The sequence below is a fragment of the Oncorhynchus nerka genome, linkage group LG7 (genome assembly GCF_034236695.1).
Source record: "Oncorhynchus nerka isolate Pitt River linkage group LG7, Oner_Uvic_2.0, whole genome shotgun sequence".
Lineage (NCBI taxonomy): Eukaryota > Metazoa > Chordata > Actinopteri > Salmoniformes > Salmonidae > Oncorhynchus > Oncorhynchus nerka.
Window position 1 is genome coordinate 28,108,946 of NC_088402.1, and position 16,297 is coordinate 28,125,242.

At 50.1% G+C, this 16,297-nt stretch overlaps 1 protein-coding gene across 1 annotated transcript in view; it reads left to right on the forward strand.

Annotated features, from left to right (window-relative positions):
- Window positions 1-16,297, forward strand: part of LOC115124836 (thrombospondin type-1 domain-containing protein 7A-like) — a 181,992-nt gene that overhangs the window by 25,027 nt on the left and 140,668 nt on the right. Inside the window, exons 3-4 of the mRNA XM_065021043.1 lie at window positions 8,984-10,031; window positions 12,357-12,605. Of these exons, the coding sequence (XP_064877115.1) occupies window positions 8,984-10,031; window positions 12,357-12,605 (1,297 nt within the window). The remainder of the gene's footprint in view (window positions 1-8,983; window positions 10,032-12,356; window positions 12,606-16,297) is intronic.

A 16,297-nucleotide genomic window follows, 5' to 3' on the forward strand; every position in this document is an offset into this window, starting at 1 on the left:
CCCTTTATTTGTTCTCTATTGCCCAGGGATGATTTCCCATCATACACATGTCAAAAGATTCAAGAGTTCATCCAGAAATCATCCCCCAAACATGTCATAGTTGTCTTCCAGTGCTCCGTGCAGATCTCTGTTTTCCACCAAACTGACCGCAAAGGCTGAAAAGGGAATATGGGTTATCAATCGTCTTTCTCCCCCAGGTCTGTGTGATACTACACAAGTCCGTGTTAAGATAGAGCCAACCTTGTGTCTCTACTTGTTCAAAGAGCCATGCAGCACAGCATTGTTAAGGAGCCATGTAATGTACCCCTTTCTAAAAGGGAAGAGATCTCCTACTCTGACTGGTTTATGAAAGATACATGACCAGTCATCTGAGAGATTGGTGTCATATGTCTACGGTCTCTCGCTCATAAACTAGACAACTCCATTCGGACTGATTGTCCTGTCTGCATGCCTGTCTGGGATGCCTGTCTGGGATGCCTGTCTGCATGCCTGTCTGGGATGCCTGTCTGGGATGCCTGTCTGCATGCCTGTCTGGGATGCCTGTCTGGGATGCCTGTCTGGGATGCCTGTCTGCATGCCTGTCTGGGATGCCTGTCTGGGATGCCTGTCTGGGATGCCTGTCTGGGATGCCTGTCTGCATGCCTGTCTGGGATGCCTGTCTGGGATGCCTGTCTGGGATGCCTGTCTGGGATGCCTTCTCGGGTGGTCAGTCAGATGTTATTGCACAATTCTTTTTGGGTTGGATTTGATGTTTCCGGACATATTTGCAGCCTATTTCTGATGGAACTATGCTTAACCTGTGTCCACAAAACCCGCTTTATGGATTTAGAAACAATGTCTGGTGGTGATATTTTTACTGATGCCTGAAACAAAAGCTTTACAACATGCGGTCATTTAGTTCAAATGTTGCCACCTAACAGACAACCCTGGACGACCTGTAGACGAAGAGAACGAGACGATTTCCTTTTCATACATCTACACACTCCCCTTTTCATTGAATCGTTCCTGCTGGAGATAAAAGAGCTGAATCACTGTGGGCGGGTCGACCACCGCTCAGACACAAGGTGACCTGGAAGTAGGTCACTCAACTACAGAAGGTCATCTCAGAAATAACTCATTGAATGATCGAGAGAGAGAGAAAGAGGGCGGGAGAGAGAGCGGTGGCGGGAGAGAGAGGGGGAGAGGGAGGGACAGGGAGAGAGAGCGGTGGCGGGAGAGAGAGACAGAGAAAGAGGGCGGGAGAGAGAGCGGTGGCGGGAGAGAGAGACAGAGAAAGAGGGCGGGAGAGAGAGCGGTGGCGGGAGAGAGAGCGGTGGCGGGAGAGAGAGGGGGAGAGGGGGGGACAGGGAGAGAGAGCGGTGGCGGGAGAGAGAGACAGAGAAAGAGGGCGGGAGAGAGAGCGGTGGCGGGAGAGAGAGACAGAGAAAGAGGGCGGGAGAGAGAGCGGTGGCGGGAGAGAGAGGGGGAGAGGGAGGGACAGGGAGAGAGAGCGGTGGCGGGAGAGAGAGACAGAGAAAGAGGGCGGGAGAGAGAGCGGTGGCGGGAGAAAGAGGGGAGAGAGAGGGACAGGGAGAGAGAGCGGTGGCGGGAGAGAGAGACAGAGAAAGAGGGCGGGAGAGAGAGCGGTGGCGGGAGAGAGAGCGGTGGCGGGAGAGAGAGGGGAGAGGGAGGGACAGGGAGAGAGAGCGGTGGCGGGAGAGAGAGACAGAGAAAGAGGGCGGGAGAGAGAGCGGTGGCGGGAGAGAGAGCGGTGGCGGGAGAGAGAGGGGAGAGGGAGGGACAGGGAGAGAGAGCGGTGGCGGGAGAGAGAGACAGAGAAAGAGGGCGGGAGAGAGAGCGGTGGCGGGAGAGAGAGGGGGAGAGGGAGGAACAGGGAGAGAGAGCGGTGGCGGGAGAGAGAGACAGAGAAAGAGGGCGGGAGAGAGAGCGGTGGCGGGAGAGAGAGGGGAGAGGAGGGACAGGGAGAGAGAGCGGTGGCGGAGAGAGAGACAGAGAAAGAGGGCGGGAGAGAGCGGTGCCGGGAGAGAGAGGGGGAGAGGGAGGGGGAGAGGGAGGGACAGGGAGAGAGAGCGGTGGCGGGAGAGAGACAGAGAAAGAGGGCGGGAGAGAGAGCGGTGGCGGGAGAGAGAGACAGAGAAAGAGGGCGGGAGAGAGAGCGGTGGCGGGAGAGAGAGACAGAGAAAGAGGGCGGGAGAGAGAGCGGTGGCGGGAGAGAGAGCGGTGGCGGGAGAGAGAGGGGAGAGGGAGGGACAGGGAGAGAGAGCGGTGGCGGGAGAGAGAGACAGAGAAAGAGGGCGGGAGAGACAGCGGTGGCGGGAGAGAGAGGGGGAGAGGGAGAGACAGGGAGAGAGAGCGGTGGCGGGAGAGAGAGACAGAGAAAGAGGGCGGGAGAGACAGCGGTGGCGGGAGAGAGAGACAGAGAAAGAGGGCGGGAGAGAGAACGGTGGCGGGAGAGAGAGCGGTGGCGGGAGAGAGGGGGAGAGGGAGGGACAGGGAGAGAGAGCGGTGGCGGGAGAGAGAGACAGAGAAAGAGGGCGGGAGAGAGCGGTGGTGGGAGAGAGAGCGGTGGCGGGAGAGAGAGGGGGAGAGGGAGGGACAGGGAGAGAGAGCGGTGGCGGGAGAGAGAGACAGAGAAAGAGGGCGGGAGAGAGAGCGGTGGCGGGAGAGAGAGACAGAGAAAGAGGGCGGGAGAGAGAGCGGTGGCGGGAGAGAGAGCGGTGGCGGGAGAGAGAGGGGGAGAGGGAGGGACAGGGAGAGAGAGCGGTGGCGGGAGAGAGAGACAGAGAAAGAGGGCGGGAGAGAGAGCGGTGGCGGGAGAGAGAGCGGTGGCGGGAGAGAGAGGGGAGAGGGAGGGACAGGGAGAGAGAGCGGTGGCGGGAGAGAGAGACAGAGAAAGAGGGCGGGAGAGAGAGCGGTGGTGGGAGAGAGAGCGGTGGCGGGAGAGAGAGGGGGAGAGGGAGGGACAGGGAGAGAGAGCGGTGGCGGGAGAGAGAGGGGGAGGGGAGGGACAGGGAGAGAGAGCGGTGGCGGGAGAGAGAGACAGAGAAAGAGGGCGGGAGAGACAGCGGTGGCGGGAGAGAGAGGGGGAGAGGAGAGACAGGGAGAGAGAGCGGTGGCGGGAGAGAGAGCGGTGGCGGGAGAGAGAGGGGAGAGGGAGGGACAGGGAGAGAGAGCGGTGGCGGGAGAGAGAGACAGAGAAAGAGGGCGGGAGAGAGAGCGGTGGTGGGAGAGAGAGCGGTGGCGGGAGAGAGAGGGGAGAGGGAGGGACAGGGAGAGAGAGCGGTGGCGGGAGAGAGAGACAGAGAAAGAGGGCGGGAGAGAGAGCGGTGGCGGGAGAGAGAGACAGAGAAAGAGGGCGGGAGAGAGAGCGGTGGCGGGAGAGAGAGCGGTGGCGGGAGAGAGAGGGGGGAGAGGGAGGGACAGGGAGAGAGAGCGGTGGCGGGAGAGAGAGCGGTGGCGGGAGAGAGAGGGAGAGGGAGGGACAGGGAGAGAGAGCGGTGGCGGGAGAGAGAGACAGAGAAAGAGGGGCGGGAGAGAGAGCGGTGGTGGGAGAGAGCGGTGGCGGGAGAGAGAGGGGAGAGGGAGGGACAGGGAGAGAGAGCGGTGGTGGGAGAGAGAGACAGAGAAAGAGGGCGGGAGAGAGAGCGGTGGCGGGAGAGAGAGACAGAGAAAGAGGGGCGGAGAGAGAGCGGTGGCGGGAGAGAGAGCGGTGGCGGGAGAGAGAGGGGGAGAGGGAGGGACAGGGAGAGAGAGCGGTGGCGGGAGAGAGAGGGGGAGAGGGAGGGACAGGGAGAGAGAGCGGTGGCGGGAGAGAGAGACAGAGAAAGAGGGCGGGAGAGAGAGCGGTGGCGGGAGAGAGAGCGGTGGCAGGAGAGAGAGGGGGAGAGGGAGGGACAGGGAGAGAGAGCGGTGACGGGAGAGAGAGACAGAGAAAGAGGGCGGGAGAGAGAGCGGTGGCGGGAGAGAGAGGGGGAGAGGGAGGGACAGGGAGAGAGAGCGGTGGCGGGAGAGAGAGACAGAGAAAGAGGGCGGGAGAGAGAGCGGTGGCGGGAGAGAGAGGGGGAGAGGGAGGGAGAGCGGTGGCGGGAGAGAGAGACAGAGAAAGAGGGCGGGAGAGAGAGCGGTGGCGGGAGAGAGAGGGGAGAGGGAGGGACAGGGAGAGAGAGCGGTGGCGGGAGAGAGAGACAGAGAAAGAGGGCGGGAGAGAGAGCGGTGGCGGGAGAGAGAGGGGGAGAGGGAGGGACAAGGAGAGAGAGTGGTGGCGGGAGAGAGAGACAGAGAAAGAGGGCGGGAGAGAGAGCGGTGGCGGGAGAGAGAGCGGTGGCGGGAGAGAGAGGGGGAGAGGGAGGGACAGGGAGAGAGTGCGGTGGCGGGAGAGAGAGGGGGAGAGGGAGGGACAGGGAGAGAAAGAGAAATACACTTTCTCCTCTAGGATATTGGAGATAGATCTGAGCATGTATATAGTCTCTACCATTTTGGCAGACGTTTCTGTCCAATGAGACTGTGTTTCTGGCATAGGGAGACTAATGCCTGCGGACTCATTGTGACTATTTTCTCAGTTTTGCTTTAGGGTCGGGAAGATATTCCTTTTTATGGGAAACAAGGAATATCTGAATCTGAATTTCTGGATCTTTTTACACTGTCTTTGTCATAGATGTGTGTTCAACATATGAATACAGATTGACTAGCCTGATGGGGTTCCCCATTTTGCCCATCTTCTCCATCCAAATCCTATGGTGACACACACACACACACACACACACACACACACACACACACACACATACAACTTTAGCTGGCAAGAAAGCAACTGAGGAAATGCATGGGGCAAACTTTCTTTCTCTCTTACCCTTCTCTCTTTTCTCTTTCTCTCTTTCCCTCCCCTTCTCTCTCTTTTTCTCTCTCCCTACATCTCCCTACCTCTCATTCCCTATCTCTCCTCTTCCCCCCAGTCTCTCCCCTCCTTTGGCAGCACCATGAGACGAGGGCCTCGGTTCTGACAGATACTAAGTAGATCACATCATTATCTTATCAGTGAATAACAGGGTGTTGAGACACCAGCATTAAAGCTTGTTATAGCCTGTCCCCAAAGGCAGAAAAACATCACTTATTTTCCTCAAAAGATGACCTTCTCCCTCCTATCGATTCAAAGCTGTCTGCAGAGAGAGGGGGATTTGATTCAAACAAATAAATAAACACGGATTGTAATTGATTTGTCCGGTGATACAAAAGATGAGAGTGTGGCAGGAAAATAACTGTTGAGGGTAATGACTAGGGTGTGTGAGCATCATAGGGAAATGTCAATGGCAAGTATTAGAGCTGTGTTGTGTGTTACTGGAGAGGCAGAGAGGCACAGAGCTAATCCGCCAACAGTCGTCTCACTGGTGTGCATGTGTGTGTCTGTGCGTGTGGTGATGCTGGGGAAGATGAGTGTACTGGAGCGGCAGGGTAGCCTAGTGGTTAGAGCGTTGGACTAGTAACCAGAAGGTTAAACCCCCGAGCTGACAAGGTACAAATCTGCCATTCTGCCCCTGAACAGGCAGTTAACCCACTGTTCCTAGGCCGTCATTGAAAATAAGAATTTGTTCTTAACTGACTTGCCTAGTTAAATAAAATAATAAAATAAATGTATAGTGCCCAATAGGTCTATGGATCTAAGAACTGGTACCTGGCCCAATTATTGGCCAAGGAGAGCCAGACCACTCTCATCTCTCTCCATCTCTCCATCATCACCCATCTCTCTTCACAGTAGGCCTCTCTCCCTCTCCCCCCATCTTGTTCTCCCTGTTTCAGTCTTTCGCCTTTCACACTAACTGTCAATCACTCACATCCACAACTTCTCTCCTTCCTTCCTTCCTTCCTTCCTTCCTTCCTTCCTTCCTTCCTTCCTTCCTTCCTTCCTTCCTTCCTTCCTTCCTTCCTTCCTTCCTTCCTTCCTTCCTTCCTTCCTTCCTTCCTTCCTTCCTTCCTTCCTTCCTTCCTTCCTTCCTTCCTTCCTCTTTCTTATGACTTGTTCTGTATTAGAAAGAGTGGTGGCTCCCCGGGGGTGGGTGTTCTAAGGGGGTTTGAGGAGAGGGGTCTGGGGGATGTGTCACACCCCTCGGGCTGTTAGTTCCTCCTGGCTCCTCTCAGTGTGGGACAGGGGACGCAGGTGTGTGTGTGCATATTAATGTGTGATGCAGGCCAATTTGAGCTGTTTTCTCCCTCTCGCTCCCCCTCTCTGTCATACTGTGGATAACCATATCACCCACTGACAGGTTCATTAATTACCATGAACACCTGCAGAGAGGGGAGCCTTTCAATCCGAAACCTCACCCAGACGCACACACACCCTTCCCCTGGGAGGGCTAACATGTCACAGCTGTAACATGTTACTGTTTAGAGAATAGAGTGCTGGGAATGCTTAACCCCCCTAGCTAATCAAATGCCTCTTGTCCTTTCTCTCAATTATGAAAATCTATTTCTTTATGGAAACGTTGGTCAATAGTGCTTTTCCCTCACTTGCTAGCAAGGAGTATACTAGCAAGGAGTATACTAGTGTGTGTGTGTGTGTGTGAGAGAGAGAGAGCGACAGGGCTATCTCTTGTGTTGGAGGCAGTTTCTCGCGAGGTGTTATTGAGCTGTATTGACCGGGCCTCTCTCTCTGCTGCTGAGGGCTAATTCAGCTCTGTTCCTTCTGCTGACATTTTCATCACCACGGCTCTGCTTTATGGAGTCAAGACATAAAACACTGCTTAAAACAGCCCCTGTCCTCTGTTCTCGGACCGCTCTCCTCTCCTCTCCTCTCTTCTCCTCTCCTCTCCTCTCCTCTCCTCTCCTCTCCTCTCCTCTCCTCTCCTCTCCTCTCCTCTCCTCTCCCCTCCCCTCCTCTCCTCTCCTCTCCTCTCCTCTCCTCTCCTCTCCTCTCCTCTCCTGTCCTGCCCTGCCCTGCCCTGCCCTGTCTCCTGTAGCTATCCCCTCAGCCCCGCTGTCAGGCAGATAAAGTGGCCTACATTGGAATTGTGTTATATAGTCTTCCCTGGTAAGAAACATTCTTGTAGCATTGTGGGAGAACGGATGCTTGGTTGAGTCTGATTTTCACAAAGACAGTCAAGAGGATTGTGCAGCCAGTGAAGCTTTTAATTCATGGAGAGTTGCCCTGTGCTGAACCTTAGTCCATCATATGCAGACATAAACAAATATGGAAAATGTATGATTATCTTGAGGGAAATTATTGTTCATGTCACCTGGAAGTTAAATGACAAAACTAGGTTGACTTTCCCTTGCCTGGCCCCAGGTATGTTGTGCCTACTCCTCTGTCTGTTGTTATGCCTTGTTACACAGCAATAACTGATCTGGGACGAGGATACAGTGAACCCCCAGGCTGTGTCCTTTTTCCGGCAGCCGGCACTCCTCTCCTCCCTGAATCTGGTTATATAGCTCACTGGGACACCAGAGAGATGGGGGAGAGACAGAGGGAGAGACGGGGTTGGATGGGAGAGTTCGTGGTAGTTTGTTTAGCTAGGAGGAGGATTCCTCTGACCTCTGACCCACTTCTGTGATGCAGATTCATCTGAGCAGCTTGTCCTCTCACATAGTAAGCTACGTAGGTTTTCCCTCTCCTCCCTCAGCTCACAGAGAGAGGCAGGCGGCCCAGGCCAGCAGTAGCACTGCAAGCTGCTCAATCCAACAACATAAAACAGGCAGAGCTCAATCCAGCGAAGGGCCCTCTGCACCGCTATTCCTCACTGATAGAATAGCAGGGCTGTCCTTCAGCACCACTAGATGGCCCACATTGCAGCGATCCCTATCCAGCCAGAGGTTGGCGGAGCTATCCTTTCAGCACCACAAACACAAGCACATCAGCACTGTTGTTGTCATGGGCTGGTTGTACCCTTATTAGAAGTCCTGCTTATCCTTCATGTAGAATTGATTGATTGATTGATTGATTGATGGACTGCTTATGCTAGAATATACCAGGGTATGTAATTCCTCACTGACCTCCCTCCTCACTGTACCTTAATCTTCTACATTTCCTGGGAATATTGATTATGTCAGTAATTCTGCCCTGGTTCTGGACTTTGGGTTCTGTGGGCTCTGTGAACTCTGGGCTCTGGGCTTTGGGCTCTGTGGGCTCTGTGGGCTTTGGGCTCTGTGGGCTCTGTGGGCTCTGGGCTCTAGGCTCTGTGGGCTCTGTGAACTCTGGGCTCTGGGCTCTGGGCTCTGTGGGCTCTGTGAACTCTGGGCTCTGAGCTTTGGGCTCTGTGGGCTCTGTGGGCTCTGGGCTCTGTAGGCTCTGGGCTCTAGGCTCTGTGGACTCTGGTCTCTGTGGGCTCTGGGATCTAGGCTATGTGGGCTCTGGGCTCTTTGTCTGCCTGTCCTGTACTTACTTGGCGTTTTATGTTCCGAGGGTATGTTTACCTCTAGACTTTTAATTGCATTCCCATAAATCCTAGAGGAAGGACGTGCAATGCGGCTTGATTTGTGTTTGTTTGTGTGAGTGTGTGTGTGGGGGGGATTTAGGACTTGAGCGAAGGCGTTATTTATCAGGAAGTACTTATTCCTCCTCACGAGCCACTTTGGTTGTTTGTGTTGGATGTGTAAATACATTACAGTTCTGTTGTCCTGAGAAGCACTTCAGAAACTGACTGATAGTCCTCTGGTATAGAAGCGCTAGAGAGCTTGGTCTTCTGGGCTTTAAGGGGCTTTGATTCATAGGAAAGTCATATGAAGAGATGATGCAAATTCCTTATAAACTGCCCTCCAACTTTTTATCAAAATCAATGTCAAGTCTTGAACGGTAACATTTAGATGAAGTTTTACACAGATGGACGTGTCATTTTGTCGCTATTAAGAACTGTACAGTAAAGTTGTAATCTGACAGATAGGAGCTGAGTTTCTTCTACATTATGCTTTCCATTTGGATAATATTATGACTCACTGCTCTGATAGTTAATCCTTCAGTTGAACTCCCTGTGACCTCTGTGGCTCTCTGTTTCCTCAGGTCCATGGGGCCGGTGTATGGGCAGCGAGTGTGGCCCAGGGGGCAGCCAGAGCCGGGCCGTGTGGTGCGCCCACTCTGAAGGCTGGACCACCCTTCACACCAACTGTGACCAGGCAGAGCGCCCGGAGAACCAGCAGACCTGCTTCCACGTGTGTGACTGGCACAAAGACCTGTATGACTGGCAGCTGGGTGCCTGGAACCAGTGTGTGCCCGTGTCCATGCGAAGCACTGGGGCGCTCCAGCGGCCAGCCGTATGTACCCGCGGCGAGGAGGGCATCCAGACACGCGAGGTGGGCTGCGTCCAGAAAGCAGATGGCGTGCCTGCGGAGGATGCAGCGATTTGTGAATATTTTGAGCCCAAGCCCAGGCTGGAGCAGGCCTGTCTGATCCCATGCCCGCGGGACTGTGTGGTCTCCCAGTTCACCCCATGGACTTCCTGTTCGAAAACGTGCGGCATGGGTCTTCAGAATCGTGTCCGTTTTGTCCTGGCGCCGCCTCTGTTCGGGGGCTCAGCCTGCCCTAACCTGACAGAGTTCCAGACATGTCAGCCAGGTCCCTGCGTGGGCCCAGAGAGCCTCTATAGTCTGAGGGTGGGGTCCTGGGGTCCCTGCTCTGTACCCCTCCCTCGCACGGCCAGGCAGGCTCCCACCTTTACTCACGGTAAAGATGTGGCTCTCCCTCGCCGGCTTCGCAAGGGCAGAGAGGGTAAAGAGGGTAAAGAGGGCAGCGAGGTGCCCACCCCACGTCAGCCTCGACTGAGCAAAGAAGAAAGGATGAAAAGAAAGGAGGAAAGAAAGGAGGGGAGAAAAGGAAGACAGGCAGCCAAAGAAGGACGCAGGAAGAACAAGGAAAGAGTCAAGGAGAGGGTGAGGGAGCGAGTGAGGGCGAAGGGGAGGGTGAAAGACCCAGAGACCAAAGAGCTGATAAAAAATAAGAGGAACAGGAACAGACAGAACCGACAGGGAGGGAAGTTCTGGGACCTGCAGGTTGGATACCAGACCCGGGAGGTGACCTGTGTTCACAGGAGCGGAAACACTGACGCACTAAGGTCGGTCTCACTTATAGTTTATAGTCTTACTGTATGCATCACAGCTACCTCATGATGACTGTCTCATCCATTTCTCACCAGTGTCTCTGATATCATTTTCTATGTTCCATTGTTTCCCCATTACATAGAGGTGATGTAGGGATGCATCTCTCTGTGTGCTATAGAAAGACATTATTACTGGCAGCACACGATTCACAGTCAGCTCTGAAAGAATTACAAGAGCCTAAAGTGTTCTGTGTTCTGCAGTACTAACGGTCACACACCATGAAGTCATCATCACCCACATGGCTTTGTTAATGTATAAGAGAGAGAGAGCGAGATTGGAATCTATGCCTTCTGGAATAGATATGGCAATAGTGTTTTGTCATAGAATATTACATACGGTTTTGGTTTTAGTAGGTCTTCTTCTTGTTCTTCGTACCTCATGTATTCTCTCATTAGTTTATTCATAGTACCCTCAAATAATTTCTTTATGCTGGAACCACTTTAAAGTATTGGCAAAAATGCTGCCTTTGGATGTTTTTTTGTAGCTCACATTAATCCACAATAGTCCTGTAGTTTATTAACATTCATCTAACGGCTTGTTTACTTTGCGTTTCAAATATTTTGGGCCAGTTTTTTGCAACCTCTTTTCCTAAAAATAGAAAAGTAGAAAGTAGAGCTGTGTTTTTTGGTTTTTCTCTGAAGTGAGGGTTCAGTCAATGGAGTCTGCAGTGTTTATGTTTTGTATCGTATTTTCACTGACATCTATTCTTTGTTTAACCAAAGAACCTGTCGTCTTTCAAAGAAGCAATTGGAGTTTTCTACAGCGTGAAGTTAGTTTCAAAGCTTCAGATTTACCATAACCTCCAAGTGAAAGCATTGTGATATTCAGCGATTAATATATTAATATAGTAAGTATTAATAAAGAGAGACAAGGATAAACAGCATTCTTGTTTCTGCGCCTCAAGAGAGCGTAATATTCCAAGAAAACCAACATTTATTCAGTGAGATCAACTATGAGAGTTGAATCGATGATGAGTCGAAGTGTCATGGCTTCCTTCCATTCTGCTGTATTCAACCGTGTCCCTGGGATCCAACAGACGATGAGAGGCCTCAACCATAACATCTATGAAATGGTCAGAGGATCAAAGCGCTGTCCCCGAGATCCAACAGACGATGAGAGGCCTCAACCATAACATCTATGAAATGGTCAGAGGATCAAAGCGCTGTCCCCGAGATCCAACAGACGATGAGAGGCCTCAACCATAACATCTATGAAATGGTCAGAGGATCAAAGCGCTGTCCCTTTCCGTACCATCATCCTGCGTAACGTCCATTTCTATGGGCGGCCATCTAACTACATCAACATACTGTAGCACGGTCTTTCATTCATATTACAGAATTAGCTGGGTGGTGGTGGTCGAGACGTGTTTTATTGAATGGTCTCCATTCCACTCTATTCATGTGCACATGCTTTCGAAAAGGCATTGTTTCTCTTTGCTGAGATGTGAAATGCATGTACGTCCCCATTCTGTCTCTGAGGTAACGGGGTGGCTGTTATGGTGACCACTTAACACCGAATAGATCTGTCCCACTTTCTTAAAGGGATATGAATGCTTTAGCACATCTTGAAAGAAAAGGAAAATGGGCGTCCATAGGGAGATGGTCAGAGAAAATCAGAAATGATTGAAATGATGGGATAACAACTTGTATTATATTCCCGCATCTTTAAGTAGAATATATATTATATCTCTATGATCGAGGTCTATTCTAGGATTAATGTTGAGACATTTCTCCTTTATAATGAGGAGTAATGTTGAGCTATTTTAGTTTTTTTAGAGGCTACTCATAGCATCTACCACAGATGTCGAAATGAAACCCCAAAGAGGCTTATCTGATCTGATACTGGCCATCTACCAACCACATTGTTGGCTAGAGGCCAAGGATCAAGTGTGTTTACTGTTATAGAAGCTCTGAAATATATCTGGTGGGAATGTTTTCCATCTCACTTCATTTAACATTGGTTATTATTTATTATGATGTTAATCTGTATGTAAACTAAGGAAATATATCATTGTATATTTGGGTCCTATTTCAGCTTTACATTGCTTTGGGTGAGAGTACCTGCTAAATGACTACAATGCTAAATGAATATGTAGGTTTGTAGAAAAGGTACTTTGCAAATTCAGAATCAGTTCAAGGGGTTTGAAGCTGTGGTGTTCCTGAATTGGATTTTACAAACAAGTTTGGCCTTATTAGGACACCTTGCCTCATTCCTTTGACCAAACACCTTCGCTGATTTCTTTGAACCTAATTAATGAACGCCTTGTCTCTTCTCTCCAGCCTGTGTTCTCGGGAGTCCCTACCAGTGACCTACCAGGCCTGCGTCCTGGCCAAGGACTGTGAGGTGAGCGACTGGACCGACTGGTCGCCTTGCTCCAAGGACTGCTACGAGCTCAACGGGCCCACGGGTGAGCGCACACGCACACGCCGGGTACACCAGTTCCCCGTGGGAGAAGGGGAGGAGTGCCCCGAACTGGAGGAGAAGGAACCCTGCACCCCTCAGGGAGAAGGGGGACCCCCCTGTATTGCGTAAGTACTCTATCACCCAACGTTTGAAAAATATGTGTGATTTCAATGTCTTATATGGATGTCTACGTTTTTTTACGAACAGTATATGAATTGTGTAGTTTGTATACTCACATTGTAAAAATGTAGATGGTCAATTGAACTGCACTTCTACTCTGCAGGCTGGCTGACAATTACAGTTACTCACGTTCTAAAGTGTACTATGGGTAAGCTGCCTGTCTGCATCCCTAAATAGCTTTGCTGACAAAAAAAACACTTAATGCATCAGACACTCAGCCAGACAGGCCTGGTCTGTCTCTAACACTAAATGCATATGTGCATACAGGAAATGGTTCGTTTCTGTGTGTTAAGTGATTAAGGCCATGCGGCCGGGACGTTGGCTGGTTGCTGTAATGACTGTGTAGCTAACCATCTAACACAACAGTAGTAGTAGGACTAAGAGCACTGGGGAGTTATCAGTAGGGGGAGGAGCCACAATAACAACCCCACTACTATTGGTCTGTGGGTTGTTTGGTGTCTGCTGGCTTATTATCCACAGCCTGAGTGGTGTCATTCATCTGATGACTGTTATTTATTTAATCCACTAACTATGTTTAATCGTTACCCCATTAAATGAATCATGATAATAATCATTAGATATTTGGGGGAACACGGGAAGAGGTTGTTTAAAGAGTTACCATCTCCCGAATTAAGCTCTGTAAGGTATACAGTGGGGAGAACAAGTATTTGATACACTGCCGATTTTGCAGGTTTTCCTACTCTACAAAGCATGTAGAGGTATGTCATTTTTATCATAGGAACACTACAACTGTGAGAAAAATCCAGAAAATCACATTTTATGATTTTTAAGTAATTAATTTGCATTTTATTGCATGACATAAGTATTTGATACATTAAAAAAGCAGAACTTAATATTTGGTACAGAAACCATTGTTTGCAATTACAGAGATCATACGTTTCCTGTAGTTCTTGACCAGGTTTGCACACACTGCAGCAGGGATTTTGGCCCACTCCTCCATACAGACCTTCTTCGGTTCCTTCAGGTTTCGGAGCTGTCACTGGGCAATACGGACTTTCAGCTCCCTCCAAAGATGTTCTATTGGGTTCAGGTCTGGAGACTGGCTAGACCACTCCAGGACCTTGAGATGCTTCTTACGGAGCCACTCCTTAGTTGCCCTGGCTGCGTGTTTCGGGTCGTTGTCATGCTGGAAGACCCAGCCACGACCCATCTTCAATGCTCTTACTGAGGGAAGGAGGTTGTTGGCCAAGATCTCGCGATACATGGCCCCATCCATCCTCCCCTCAATACAGTGCAGTCGTCCTGTCCCCTTTGCAGAAAAGCATCCCCAAAGAATGATGTTTCCACCTCCATGCTTCACGGTTGGGATGGTGTTCTTGGGGTTGTACTCATCCTTTTTCTTCCTCCAAACATGGCGAGTGGAGATTAGACCAAAATGCTCTATTTTTGTCTCATCAGACCACATGACCTTCTCCCATTCTTCCTCTGGATCATCCAGATGGTCACTGGCAAACTTCAGACGGGCCTGGACATGCGCTGGCTTGAGCAGGGGGACCTTGCGTGCGCTGCAGGAGTTTAATCCATGACGGCGTAGTGTGTTACCAATGGTTTTCTTTGAGACTGTGGTCCCAGCTTTCTTTAGGTCATTGACCAGGTCCTGCCGTGTAGTTCTGGGCTGATCCCTCACCTTCCTCGTGATCATTGATGCCCCACGAGGTGAGATCTTGCATGGAGCCCCAGACCGAGGGTGATTGACCGTCATCTTGAACTTCTTCCATTTTCTAATAAATGTTCCAACAGTTGTTGCCTTCTCACCAAGCTGCTTGCCTATTGTCCTGTAGCCCATCCCAGCCTTGTGCAGGTCTACAATTGTATCCCCAATGTCCTTACACAGCTCTCTGGTCTTGGGCATTGTGGAGAGGTTGGAGTCTGTTTGATTGAGTGTGTGGATAGGTGTCTTTTATACAGGTAACGAGTTCAAACAGGTGCAGTTATTACATGTAATGCGTGGAGAACAGGAGGGCTTCTTAAAGAAAAACTAACAGGTCTGTTAGAGAGCCGGAATTCTCACTGGTTGGTAGGTGATCAAATACTTATGTCATGCAATAAAATGCAAATTAACTACTTAAAAATCATACAATGTGATTTTCTCTGGATTTTTGGATTTTAGACTCCGTCTCTCACAGTTGAAGTGTACCTATGATAAAAATTACAGACCTCTACTTGCTTTGTAAGTAGGAAAACCTGCAAAATTGGCAGTGTATCAAATACTTGTTCTCCCTACTGTATATCTATTACATCGATAAACAGTCATCTTATTAATCATTACCTCTTAGCATCATCATTCTGACCAGTCGTAACCTCATGCATCTGCAAAATCCCCAGCCGTACTCATGATTCAGTACTACACAAATTGTTTTCATTATTTATTTACTAGCTAACTAAATAATAACAGGAGAACATACACACTTAATACATGAGACAAAGATCCCTAGCGGAATTTTACAATATGGCTTTTACACAACGACATGGAGGGAGAGAGAAAAATACACTTTCGTCAACTAATTTCAGAACTATTCTCACGTTAATCGTATAGTTTGCACACGAACCGCCGACCGTTTGGAATAAGGAATCATTCATGTATTTACGTGTTCGTGCCTTTGTTCGTCGTGTAGTCCTGAACAGAACTACAGATTTCACTCTGTGCCATTCACTCCCGAAGCTGCTTATTTGAAGATGAGCTAGCTGTGCTGATGCTTCCAGTGGGGTGATGAGAATAGTGTACTACGGTGATTTGACAAGAGTAGTATGTTGGATTGAAGAGTTTGAGATATTTGACTCAGAAACTTGACAGATAAAAGGGAAAAACTTTCAAAGTTACAGTGTTTCATCCATACTGTTTTAAATGACATCACAAAATGAAAAGCATTATTACATATGTTTTCCATAGCTCCCCACTGACCATTCCCCACATTCTTATGTTAGAAATATTGATCCATTATCCACTTTTGACCATCTTAGCGTTTAAGAGGCAAAACTGTCTGTGAAACAAAGCCATTCCTTTGGTTAATACTAAAGTGGGAGAAAGAGCCCCCCTTCTCCTGTAATTTCCAACAGGGTGTGAAGTGTCAAACCGTCCCAGTTACCTCGTCTGTGGGTGAGAGAAGGTCGGGTTAATTTTTTTTATTTGACCTGTATTTAACTAGGCAAGTCAGTTAAGAACAAATGTTTATTTACAATGACTGTAGTGACAGTCACGGCAGTGGGTACAAACCACAGCCCGAAGGGGGAGAACGGAGGGGGGAGGGAGAGGCTCGTTGTGTGGGTCGACGGTGTGGTGTGATGAGAGGGTGGGGGGACAGTGTGGTGCTGATGAGAGGGTGGGGTCGACGGTTTGAGGGGGCATGTGGAAAGAGATGGAGAGAGATTGGAGAAATGGGAAAGAGGGAAATGGGGATGTGATTGTAGTGTGTTAGTAGTAGTGTGTTAGTAGTAGTGTGTTAGTTGACGCGGTGATGGGGGCATATTTTTATTTATTTCACCTTTATTTAACCAGGTAGGCAAGTTGAGAACAAGTTCTCATTTACAATTGCGTCCTGGCCAAGATAAAGCAAAGCAGTTCGACACATACAACAACACAGAGTTACACATGGAGTAAAACAAACATACAGTCAAT